General features: G+C 52.4%; 1 protein-coding gene across 1 annotated transcript in view; it reads right to left on the bottom strand.

Moving 5' to 3' along the window:
* Positions 1 to 1929: 1929 nt before the first annotated feature.
* The window catches only part of cdk14 (cyclin dependent kinase 14), a gene marked incomplete at its 3' end in the record, with an annotated part of 53465 nt that continues 42135 nt past the window's right edge, over positions 1930 to 13259 (bottom strand). The window contains exons 3-6 of the mRNA XM_067231672.1: positions 9139 to 9233; positions 7297 to 7376; positions 4898 to 4992; positions 1930 to 1992 (exon numbers count right to left, since the gene is read on the bottom strand). Of these exons, the coding sequence (XP_067087773.1) occupies positions 1930 to 1992; positions 4898 to 4992; positions 7297 to 7376; positions 9139 to 9233 (333 nt within the window). The remainder of the gene's footprint in view (positions 1993 to 4897; positions 4993 to 7296; positions 7377 to 9138; positions 9234 to 13259) is intronic.

The following is a 13259-nucleotide window of genomic DNA, read 5'->3' as shown; positions in this document are numbered from 1 at the left end:
ATACTCTCCGACACACACCCACCCCCCCTTCACACCATACTCTCCGCACACACCCCACCCCCCCTTCACACCATACTCTCCGCACACACCCACCCCCCCCTTCACACCATACTCTCCGCACACACCCCACCCCCCCCTTCACACCATACTCTCCGCACACACCCCACCCCCCCCTTCACACCATACTCTCCGCACACACCCACCCCCCCTTCACACCATGCTCTCCACACACACCCACCCCCCCTTCACACCATGCTCTCCGCACACACCCACCCCCCCTTCACACCATACTCTCCACACACACCCCACCCCCCCTTCACACCATACTCTCCGCACACACCCACCCCCCCTTCACACCATGCTCTCCACACACACCCACCCCCCCTTCACACCATACTCTCCGCACACACCCACCCCCCCTTCACACCATACTCTCCGCACACACCCACCCCCCCTTCACACCATACTCTCCACACACACCCCCCCCCCTTCACACCATACTCTCCGCACACACCCCACCCCCCCCTTCACACCATGCTCTCCACACACACCCACCCCCCCTTCACACCATACTCTCCACACACCCCCCCCCCCCCTTCACACCATACTCTCCGCACACACCCACCCCCCCTTCACACCATACTCTCCACACATTCCCACCCCCCCTTCACACCATACTCTCCGCACACACCCCACCCCCCCCTTCACACCATGCTCTCCGCACACACCCACCCCCCCTTCACACCATACTCTCCACACACACCCACCCCCCCTTCACACCATACTCTCCGCACACACCCCACCCCCCCCTTCACACCATGCTCTCCGCACACACCCACCCCCCCTTCACACCATAATCTCCACACACACCCACCCCCACTTCACACCATACTCTCCACACACACCCCCCCCCCCTTTCACACCATACTCTCCGCACACACCCCACCCCCCCCTTCACACCATACTCTCCGCACACACCCACCCCCCCTTCACACCATACTCTCCACACACACCCACCCCCCCTTCACACCATACTCTCCGCACACACCCCACCCCCCCCTTCACACCATACTCTCCGCACACACCCACCCCCCCTTCACACCATACTCTCCGCACACACACACCTGAGTTATGTTATTGCCACAGTCCACACACACACACCTTCACAGGTACTCCGCTAGTAAGAAGGATCTTCTGCTACAGCCGGACATCTTACTGCTACAGCCGGACATCTTACTGCTACAGCCGGACATCTTACTGCTACAGCAGGACATCTTACTGCTACAGCAGGACATCTTACTGCTACAGCAACACATCTTACTGCTACAGCAGGACATCTTACTGCTACAGCCGGACATCTTACTGCTACAGCCGGACATCTTACTGCTACAGCCGGACATCTTACTGCTACAGCAGGACATCTTACTGCTACAGAAGGACATCTTACTGCTACAGCAGGACATCTTACTGCTACAGCCGGACATCTTACTGCTACAGCCGGACATCTTACTGCTACAGCCGGACATCTTACTGCTACAGCCGGACATCTTACTGCTACAGCAAGACATCTTACTGCTACAGCCGGACATCTTACTGCTACAGAAGGACATCTTACTGCTACAGCAGGACATCTTACTGCTACAGCCAGACATCTTACTGCTACAGCAGGACATCTTCTGCTACAGCCGGACATCTTACTGCTACAGCAGGACATCTTACTGCTACAGCCGGACATCTTACTGCTACAGCAGGACATCTTACTGCTACAGCCGGACATCTTACTGCTACAGCAGGACATCATACTGCTACAGCAGGACATCTTACTGCTACAGCAGGACATCTTACTGCTACAGCCGGACATCTTACTGCTACAGCAGGACATCTTACTGCTACAGCAGGACATCTTACTGCTACAGCCGGACATCTTACCTTCACGTTGTCTGGGTGGAGCCCTCCAGGGTGCTTGTCCATGTACTGGCACAGGTCAGTATGCTGTCAGAAACACAACAACATGATATTACTATACAGGTCAGTATGCTGTCAGAAACACAACAACATCATATTACTATACAGGTCAGTATGCTGTCAGAAACACAATACCATGATATTACTATACAGGTCAGTATGCTGTCAGAAACACAACAACAGTATATTACTATACAGGTCAGTATGCTGTCAGGGAGGGGGTGAGGAGAGGGAGGGAGGGGGAGGAGGGGAGAGGGAGGGAAGGGGAGAGGGAGGGAGGGGGTGAGGAGAGGGAGGGAGGGGGTGAGGAGAGGGAGGGAGGGAGGGGGAGGAGGGGAGAGGGAGGGGAGAGGGAGGGGGTGAGGAGAGGGAGGGAGGGGGAGGAGGGGAGAGGGAGGGAGGGAGGGGGTGAGGAGAGGGAGGGAAGGGGTGAGGGGGGGTGAGCTGGCTGAGGAGGGCGGGAAGAAGCATGAGCTTGTCTGGTGTGAGGTGCTGCAGACAGACAGATCCAGGGAAGTGCTCTGCTTCATGTCTGGCATGTTACTCTGCAGACAAACACATCCAGCCTGTCTCATCTTCACACACCCTCCCTGACTCCAAAATGGGTTTCCTCCATGAATTATTCAGACAGACTTACTAAACAAGCTCCAGCCACGCCTGTTCATCTCCTACACCATCTCTCTCTCTTTTCTTTCCATCTCTTGCCCATCCTTCTCTCCATCCCCTTTCTCTGTCTCTCTTTCTTTGAGCTATCCTCTCCATCTTTCCCCCAATCTAATCTTTCGCTGACCCTCGCCCCCTCCATCTCTCCCTCTCCTTGTCAATCATCATTACCCGCTATGCAGGCAGAGGAGCTGATTATGCCAGGCGAGGGTTCCTCTGCATTCTGGATGCAAATGAGGAGAGTGTAGATGACAGGAGCACAACGCTGACCCGTGAAATCTGTCCATTCCCCAGAAACACCCAAACACTCTCCCCAGAAACACCCAAACACCCTCCACAGAAACACCCAAACACTCTCCCCAGAAACACCCCCACACTCTCCTCAAAAACACCCCCACACTCTACCCAAAAACACCCCCACACTCTACCCAGAAACACCCCCACACTCTCCCCAAAAACACCCCCACACTCTCCCCAACACCAGAATATACACTCTAATTAGCCTATCTAGAATTCATATATCCTGGGGCCCAGGGAACACATATAATAACTAACCCCAAGCATTGATTGATTGATTAAGTAATGTAATGTATTTAAGTAATGTTGCAATGAGTCCAGATAATAAACACAGAATATTCCCTATATTCCCTTCTCCCTCACCGTGACCCTGCCTTCACCCAACCCTGACCCCTGACCCCACCCCACCCCTCGCCCACCTATCACATCAGATTTAAAAGGACCAAGCTAAACGTGCCTCCGAGGACCCTGTTCAAACATAGAGACCAGAAGGAAGGGAGAGACCAGGAGGAAGGGAGAGACCAGGAGGAAGAGAGAGACCAAAAGGAAGGGAGAGACCAGAAGGAAGGGAGAGACCAGAAGGAAGGGAGAGACCAGAAGGAAGGGAGAGACCAGGAGGAACACAGAGACCAGGAGGAAGAGAGAGACCAGGAGGAACACAGAGACCAGGAGGAAGAGAGAGACCAGGAGGAAGAGAGAGACCAGGAGGAACACAGAGACCAGGAGGAACACAGAGACCAGGAGGAAGAGAGAGACCAGGAGGGAGGGAGAGACCAGGAGGAACACAGAGACCAGGAGGAACACAGAGACCAGGAGGAACACAGAGACCAGGAGGAAGAGAGAGACCAAGAGGAACACAGAGACAAGGAAGAACACAGAGACCAGGAGGAACACAGAGACCAGGAGGAAGAGAGAGACCAGGAGAAAAAGAGACCAGGAGGAACACAGAGACCAGGAGATACAGAGAGACCAGGAGAAACAGAGACCAGGAGGAACAGAGAGACCAGGAGAAACAGAGACCAGGAGAAACAGAGAGACCAGGAGAAACAGAGACCAGGAGGAACAGAGAGACCAGGAGAAACAGAGACCAGGAGAAACAGAGACCAGGAGAAACAGAGAGACCAGGAGAAACAGAGACCAGGAGGAACAGAGAGACCAGGAGAAACAGAGACCAGGAGGAACACAGAGATCAGGAGGAACACAGAGACCAGGAGGAACAGAGAGACCAGGAGAAACAGAGACCAGGAGAAACAGAGACCAGGAGAAACAGAGAGACCAGGAGAAATAGAGACCAGGAGGAACAGAGAGACCAGGAGAAACAGAGACCAGGAGGAACACAGAGATCAGGAGGAACACAGAGACCAGGAGGAACAGAGAGACCAGGAAGAACAGAGACCAGGAGAAACAGAGAGACCAGGAGAAACAGAGAGACCAGGAGGAACAGAGAGACCAGGAGAAACAGAGACCAGTAGGAACATAGAGACCAGGAGAAACAGAGAATGTCCCTGTACTTACCGTAAGTCGCTCTGGATAAGAGTGTCTGCTAAATGAATAAATGTAAATGTAAATGTGGTTAGGGACGACGATTTCAAGTTGTGGATGAGGAGAGGTCAACCCAGTCTGAGGCGAGATGTCCCTCATCCCAGCTGTGGTTTCTGAACCTTCTGAACCTTCTGAAATTTCCGCTGTTTGTGGGAAGGATGCAGTGTGTGTGTGTGTGTGTGTGTTGGACTTTATGTTGGGTTGTGTAGTGCACTTTGTGTGCCAGGGTGTGTTGTGGACTGTGTGTTGTACTGTGTGTGTGTGTGTGTGTGTGTGTTAGGATGTGTACTGGACCGTGTGTGTGTGTGAGTGTGTGTGTCAGAGTGTGTACTAGACTGGGTCTGTGTGTCAGGGCGTGTACTGGACTTTGTATGTGTGAAGGCAGGGTGTGTGTGTGTGTGTGTGTGTGTGTGTGAAGGCAGACACTCACCACATACTCAAAGACCAGCGTCAGGGTTTCCTTGGTGTGGATGATGTCATGCAGCAGGACGATGTTCGAGTGCTTCAGGCCTTTCAGAAGAGACGCTGCAGAGGGGGAGAGAGGGGGGAGAGAGAGAGAGAGAAGGGAGGGGGGAGAGGGGAGGGGAGGGGGAGAGGGAGAGAGAGGGGGGAGAGTGGAGAAAGGAGAGGGGAGGGGGTTAGGGAGAGAGAGGGGGGATAGAGGGAGAGAGGGGAGGGGGGAGAAGGGAGGGGGAGAGGGAGAGAGAGGGGGGAGAAGGGGAGAGAGGGGGAGACAGGGGGCGGTTAGAGAGAAAGAGGAGAGAAACAGATTAAAATGGAGAATAAAACCTAGTACTGAGACAGTGCTCTCTGCCCAGCCTCACCAGCCCAACACACTGTAAACACCTTTCACCCCCTCCTCCCCCTAACCTCCCCCCATCCCTCACCTCACTCCCCCGTCCTCCCCCTTACCTCCCCACACTCTGTCTCTAGCTACCCGATCAGAAAACAGGGGGACTAAAAGATCACACACAGCCCCCACCCATATCCCTCCACCCAGCCCCCACCCACACACCTCCACACACCCCACACCCATATCCCTCCACCCAGCCCCCACCCACACACCCCACACCCATATCCCTCCACCCAGCCCCCACCCACACACCTCCACACACCCCATATCCCTCCACCCAGCCCCCATCCATACCCCTCCACACACCCCCACCCCTCCACACCCCTCCAACCCCCAATTAGTGAGGAGCCAGCCGGAGACACACAGCTGACAGGATGCCTGTCTGCAAACACAGAAGACACTTTCATTTAGAAGAGAGAGAGAGAGGGAGAGAGAGGGAGAGAGAAAGAGAGAGAGAGGGAGAGAAAGAGAGAGAGAGAAATAGAAGGTTAGAGAGAGGGAGAGATAGAGCGAGAGCAGAATATCAAGTGTGTGTTTTATTAGCAGAGTTGAATGGGATTCTCAGACTGAAGTCAATGTGATTCATTCACACACACACGCACACACACACAAACTGCAACAGGGAGAGACATCGACCAGGGGGATCTGTCGAGCGGACCAGTGTGTGTGACGGGTGTATTGGGTGTGTGGGGGGGGTGTGACGGAGTGTGTGGGGTGTATCTGTGTACGTATGTGGATGTAGGGTGTGTGTGTATGTTGGAGTCTGTTGTGTGTGTGTTGGGTGTGTGTGAAGGGAATGCGACAGGTATGTTTCACACACACACACACACACACACATAATCGCACAAACACACACACACACACACACCTGGGTCTGGCTCAGGGTCTTTCTGCTGGATAATAAACCAGTGTTCTATAATTCCATCCACGTTCCCAGAGCAGAAGCTTCCTAACCAGTAATTGCTGAATTAGTTCAATTTACAAAAGCCTTTCTGATCTGCTCACTAGGAGGGAGGGGGGGGGGGGGGGTGGAGGGATTGAGTGGGGATAGAATGGAAAGATGGAGTATGCAGAGGAGAGAGGGGGAGGGATGGATTGATAGAGAGGTGGAGGGATGGAAGGGGAGGGATGGCGTGATAGAGAGATGGAGAGATGGAAGGGGAGGGATGGAGTGATGGAGGGATGGAAGGGGAGGGATGGAGTGATAGAGAGATGGAGGGATGGAAGGGGCTCTGTTCATCAGTCCTACCCTTGCTGTCTCCCAGATCAAAGATCAAACAGACAGGATCATTTTCACATCTAAATTAAAAAGCCAGCTGGTGCCTGTGTAGAGGTGTGTGTCTCTCCTCCTCTCTCTCTCTCTCTCTCTCTCTCTCTCTCTCTCTCTCTCTCTCTCTCTCTCTCTCTCTCTCCCTCCCCTCGCTCGCTCTCTCACACTGAGGAAACAGAAACACACTGCTGTAGCGATAAAGAAGAAGAACTCTACAATAGCTCCAGACCAAGACTGTACAGGCCCCGCCCCACCTCCATAGAACAACATGCCCCGCCCCACCTCCATGGAACAACATGCCCCGCCCCACCTCCATGGAACAACAGGCCCCGCCCCACCTCCATGGAACAACATGCCCCGCCCCACCTCCATGGAACAACAGGCCCCGCCCCACCTCCATGGAACAACAGGCCCCGCCCCACCTCCATGGAACAACAGGCCCCGCCCCACCTCCATGGAACAACATGCCCCGCCCCACCTCCATGGAACAACAGGCCCCGCCCCACCTCCATGGAACAACAGGCCCCGCCCCACCTCCATGGAACAACAGGCCCCGCCCCACCCCCCACAACTTGCCCCACCCCCACAACTGGCCACATAACTAACCCCGCCACAAACCCACCACTGACCCCACCCCCACAACTGGCCCCGCCTCCACAACTGGCCCTGCCCCTACAACTGGCCCCACCCCCACAACTGGCCCCACCTTCCCTGATGGCTGTAAAGGGCGTGCCCTCTTCCTCCTGCAGGCGAATCACCTTCAGCGCCACCAGCTTCCCGTTCACCCTGGCAACAACACAACCAATCAAAACATCAGTTGGGTAATGTGATTATTTAGCACTCAAATTCAGATGGCTCCTTGATTCTGACCACAGAAACACTGTTAGGACTAATGCTCTTCTGATTCTTGATCTTCTGCTGAACTTCCTACAAGCACTTGGATATCGCTTTGGATAAAAGCGTTTGCTAAATGGATAAAGCGTAAAAATGTAAATGTATTCGTTTCTGTGGCCCGAGAGAGTGTCAGAGAGAGTGCAATATCCGGAGAGAGGCAGGGATGTGAGGAAGTCATTGTGGGTGTCGCTAGGGAGCTGTGAGCTGATAGCAGCTCCAGGACTGGGGGACCAGGGAGAACATCAAATATTACATCTTACAGGACAGAAACACTAAATAACGTCATTAAGGTGAAAAATAGGTCCGATAAATTTCAATCTATAAATGGTGAGTGGGAATGTAATTCTCTGGATTTTCATTCGTCAGACCTGATTATTTTACTGCAGGGCATAAACACAAAAGCAGGAGGGATGAATACAAATTTGAAACAATCGTTGTACTGTTTATCCCAGGGTCATTTAATGAAACACACACAATTTCATGCTTTGCATTTGCATTTTCTTATTACAGAAATAAATATCAAAAATAATTAAGTACAGAATAGGCACAATAGCTGTTATGGCCCTTTCATTAACTCTCCCTGTTTCTGATTCATAATTACATGGTAGTATGTGCTTCTAAATTGGTATTGCTTATCAAGCACGATTGAGTCACTGAATCAAGTTTGAGATTGACTTATAAACACATAACACAACATTATTATTCTCTATGCCTAAGTATATATATTAGTGGTGGGCCGTTATCGGCGTTAACGTCCTGCGACTCTTATCGGCGATAAAAAAAATATCGCCGTTAATCTATTCTCAAAGTTGGGTTGGGAGCTGGGTCTATACTACGCAAGCTATGATGATTTTCACCTTGATATTTTAGCGCGGATGTATACCTAGTCGAATTGCACTGTAGGGGGCGAGAACGAGTCTTCGAACCTGTGTGTATGCCTTGTGTATGAAATTATCACATCAAACGTGACGTGCTAACATGGATGCAGCTATGAAGCCGCCTGGTTTGCTTCAGGGAGAATGTATTTTTAAGAAGCTTCCCAATGGAGACCTCGACAATACTAAGGTTGTTTGCACCTTGTGCTATGCGGAAATAGTTTACTGTAGGAGTTCTTCCAGTCTCAAATACCACCTAAACGCAAAGCATCCCTTAGCTAATGCGGAAGATGCCGGGCCAAGCACTGATGTAGCGCAGGGGAAGAGTCGTCGCCAAACTACGATGTTTGAGTGCAACCGAGGCAAGCCCGTCAGCACAGCTCTATCAGCCAAGCTAACTAATCTAATAAACACAAGTAAATCTTATTGAACATAATTTATTTTCATCACAAATTAACATAGTAGAACAGCTTTCTCAAGCAGTTTGTGATGCATTTTGGAAACAGGAGATGAGCTCCTGGTCTAATGCGCCACCTGGCTTGAGAAACCCGTTCTCAAAGACTTAGTTTTAGTCCTTATTTGCGTAGCACACATATTCTGAATGCCTTCGGGGGAATTCAAATGAGCCATTTTAATCTAGATTAATCTAGATTAAAATGACCAAGATTACAGTGAGATTAATCTAGATAAAAAAAAAATATGGCCACCATTAATATATATATATGCACATACACACACATGCAAACACAGAAAGGCATTAACACACACTATCTACTTACTTGCTTTTCCCTTTGTAAACAGTGGCGTACGATCCTTCTCCCAGCTTCTCTAGTTTCTCATAGGAGTCTGCCTTGCCAAACTTGGGGCTTGTGGGCTGAAACACACACAGGAAGACAGGGCAGCAGGGTTATCAGGGGCGGGGCGGCAGGGTTATCAGGGGCGGCAGGGTTATCAGGGGCGGCAGGGTTATCAGGGGCGGCAGGGTTATCAGGGGCGGGGCGGCAGGGTTATCAGGGGCGGCAGGGTTATCAGGGGCGGCAGGGTTATCAGGGGCGGGGCAGCAGGGTTATCAGGGGCGGGGCAGCAGGGTTATCAGGGGCGGGGCAGCAGGGTTATCAGGGGCGGGGCGGCAGGGTTATCAGGGGCGGGGCGGCAGGGTTATCAGGGGCGGGGTGGCAGGGTTATCAGGGGCGGGGCGGCAGGGTTATCAGGGGCGGGGCGGCAGGGTTATCAGGGGCGGGGCGGCAGGGTTATCAGGGGCAGGGCGGCAGGGTTATCAGGGGCGGGGCGGCAGGGTTATCAGGGGCGGGGCGGCAGGGTTATCAGGGGCGGGGCAGCAGGGTTATCAGGGGCGGGGCGGCAGGGTTATCAGGGGCGGGGCGGCAGGGTTATCAGGGGCGGGGTGGCAGGGTTATCAGGGGCGGGGCGGCAGGGTTATCAGGGGCGGCAGGGTTATCAGGGGCGGCAGGGTTATCAGGGGCGGGGCGGCAGGGTTATCAGGGGCGGAGCGGCAGGGTTATCAGGGGCGGGGCGGCAGGGTTATCTGGGGCGGGGCGGCAGGGTTATCAGGGCTAGAGGACAGGGTGACAGAGATGCTTCTGAAAAGAATGTATACAGGGTGTAGCTCACAAACACACACACACAGATTCACACACGCACTGACTCACACAGAGACACAGACACAACAACTTTTGTCAGGTTTGAATCCCCCCATCCTCCGACCGTCACTTAAAAAAATTGACTGAAACCATTGTCAGGCTTTATCACCACAGTACCACAGTAGGGTGAGAGGACTGTGTCACCTCTACCATAGTACCACAGTAGGGTAAGGGGACTGTGTCACCTACATTTACATTTAGTCATTTAGCAGACGCTCTTATCCAGAGCGACTTACAGTAAGTACAGGGACATTCCCCCGAGGCAAGTAGGGTGAAGTGCCTTGCCCAAGGACACAACGTCAGTTGGCATGACCGGGAATTGAACTGGCAACCTTCGGATTACTAGCCCGACTCCCTCACCGCTCAGCCAACTGACTCCCTGTACCCTGTCACCTCTACCACAGTACCACAGTAAGGTGAGAGGACTGTGTCACCTCTACCACAGTAGCACAGTAGGGTGAGAGGACTGTGTCACCTCTACCACAGTAGCACAGTAGGGTGAGAGGACTGTGTCACCTCTACCACAGTAGCACAGTAGGGTGAGAGGACTGTGTCACCTCTACCACAGTAGCACAGTAGGGTGAGAGGACTGTGTCACCTCTACCACAGTACCACAGTAGGGTGAGAGGACTGTGTCACCTCTACCACAGTAGCACAGTAGGGTGAGAGGACTGTGTCACCTCTACCACAGTAGCACAGTAGGGTGAGAGGACTGGGGGGGCAGACAGCAGTGCTGTCTAGGTCCCTGGCCTGAATCTGACCCTCTACAGACCCTCATGTCTCCACTGCTCCCTGCCAGCCAGAGTGTGTGTGTTTGTGTGTGTGTGTGTGGAGGGTTGGTGTGTGTGTGTGTGGGAACCAGAAGTCCCCACAAGGACAGAAAAATAAGAAACAAATTGGTCAAGAGAGGTTGTCCGGGTAGGCTGGGTCATGAAAGGGTGTGTGTGTGTGAGGATCCTGCAGGTGTGTGTGTGTGTGTGTGTGAGGATCCTGCAGGTGTGTGTGTGTGAGGATCTTGCAGGTGTGTGTGTGTGTGAGGATCCTGCAGGTGTGTGTGTGTGCGAGGATCCTGCAGGTGTGTGTGTGTGTGAGGATCCTGCAGGTGTGTGTGTGTGTGTGAGGATCCTGCAGGTGTGTGTGTGTGTGTGTGAGGATCCTGGAGGTGTGTGTGTGTGTGTGAGGATCCTGCAGGTGTGTGTGTGAGGATCCTGCAGGTGTGCGTGTGTGTGAGGATCCTGGAGGTGTGTGTGTGTGTGTGTGAGGATCCTGCAGGTGTGTGTGTGTGTGAGGATCCTGGAGGTGTGTGTGTGTGTGTGTGTGTGTGAGGATCCTGCAGGTGTGTGTGTGTGTGAGGATCCTGCAGGTGTGTGTGTGAGGATCCTGGAGGTGTGTGTGTGTGTGTGTGTGTGAGGATCCTGCAGGTGTGTGTGTGTGGTGAGGATCCTGCAGGTGTGTGTGTGTGTGAGGATCCTGCAGGTGTGTGTGTGTGTGAGGATCCTGCAGGTGTGTGTGTGTGTGTGTGTGTGAGGATCCTGCAGGTGTGTGTGTGTGTGAGGATCCTGCAGGTGTGTGTGTGTGTGAGGATCCTGCAGGTGTGTGTGTGTGTGTGTGTGTGAGGATCCTGCAGGTGTGTGTGTGTGTGAGGATCCTGCAGGTGTGTGTGTGTGTGTGTGAGGATCCTGCAGGTGTGTGTGTGTGTGAGGATCCTGCAGGTGTGTGTGTGCGGGGATCCTGCAGGTGTGTGTGTGTGTAAGGATCCTTCAGGTGTGTGTGTGAGGATCCTGCAGGTGTGTGTGTGTGGTGAGGATCCTGGAGGTATCATGTATCTCAGTGTTCGTCAGGGATCATATGATACTGACTGTCACATATGATTCATGAGGTTCTTTCCTGACACACACCCTGGGTAAGAGAAGACCCGCGGTGACAACAGCCATCTGTATCCGTTACATAACACGGTGTGTGTGTGTGTGAGAGTATGTGAGTGTGTGTGTGTGTGTGTGAGTGATCATTTTTAGACATGCCTTCGCCTCAGCTAATGGTTGGTGGACAGGAAACAGATTTATAAAGGTAGACATCAGATGTTACACCGAATGCACTACGCCTGACAACCCCCCTCCACGACCATGTCTCTTCCTGAATCAGAAGAGTCACCAGCAGAACTGAAAATGTCTCGTCTCTGCATGTGTGCTGCATCCTTTATCTCCTTCTCTTACAGAACCCAACCAAGGACTCCACACTAAGAACCATTCAGAAATATCATTTAACATTGTTCTCTCGGAGAACTGTGTTTCTGGTGGAGGAGAATATGGCTGTGTGTATATATATACTGATCATTGTCAGTAACTAGAGCCTATATATTTCGGAGGATTATCTTTAAGACAGAACTCAAAAAAAGCCAAAAGGTTATTATGCTTGTTACTAGCAAGGCCCACTACTCCTCTCACAGTTTTCGCAGTAGCCTAACCCTAACGCCGAAGATGGCGCCGATGATGGCTGCCTCGGTTGCTAGGTGCGCTCTGTATTGTCTTGTTTTGTCTGTTAATTCAGTGTTCTGCCAAGATGTCCGGGGTTCTCTAACAAGAGAAGTACTTCTAAACATCAGGACTACAACTCCTGTGGATTTATTTCCCACTTTTCTGCTTCCAGCGGCAGATTTAGTCGGAATTCTAGCCAGTGCAGCGCTAGGCTTTGCCCATGCAGTGAAACGCCAAAGAAGGGGAAAGCGAGCGGGAGCGCTAGTTCGGCTACGCAGACGTGGAATCCGAACAGTGCTTCCAAGTTTTTTCCTCTCCAACGTACGTTCACTGTGCAATAAAATGGACGAACTTCAGCTACTGATGGTGAAAAACAGAGACTTTCTTTCATCTTCGGTTTTGTGCTTCACGGAGACATGGCTGTGCGATTTGATCCCGGACACCGCATTACATCTGGCAGGCTTTCAACTCGTGAGAGCTGACCGGGACACTGAACTCTCCGGCAAAACCAAAGGCGGTGGTATTTGTTTCTACATCAACACTGGCTGGTGTGTAGATGTGACAGTGATTCTGTCACATTGTTCTCCGGATCTGGAATCATTTTTTATAAACTGTAAACCTTTTTACTAGCCAAGAGAATTTGCGTCACTCATTTTGGTCGGAGTCTACATGGCGCCGGGTCCACAGGTTAAAGAGGCCCAACGCATGCTCGCTGACCACATTCTGAGTGTGGAGCGAGCAAACCTGGATTCCCTTGTTATCGTACTC

Source organism: Osmerus mordax, assembly GCF_038355195.1.
Source record: "Osmerus mordax isolate fOsmMor3 chromosome 6 unlocalized genomic scaffold, fOsmMor3.pri SUPER_6_unloc_2, whole genome shotgun sequence".
Lineage (NCBI taxonomy): Eukaryota > Metazoa > Chordata > Actinopteri > Osmeriformes > Osmeridae > Osmerus > Osmerus mordax.
The sequence above is the reverse complement of the archived record's forward strand: the minus strand, read 5'-3'. Positions and strand labels throughout refer to the sequence as shown.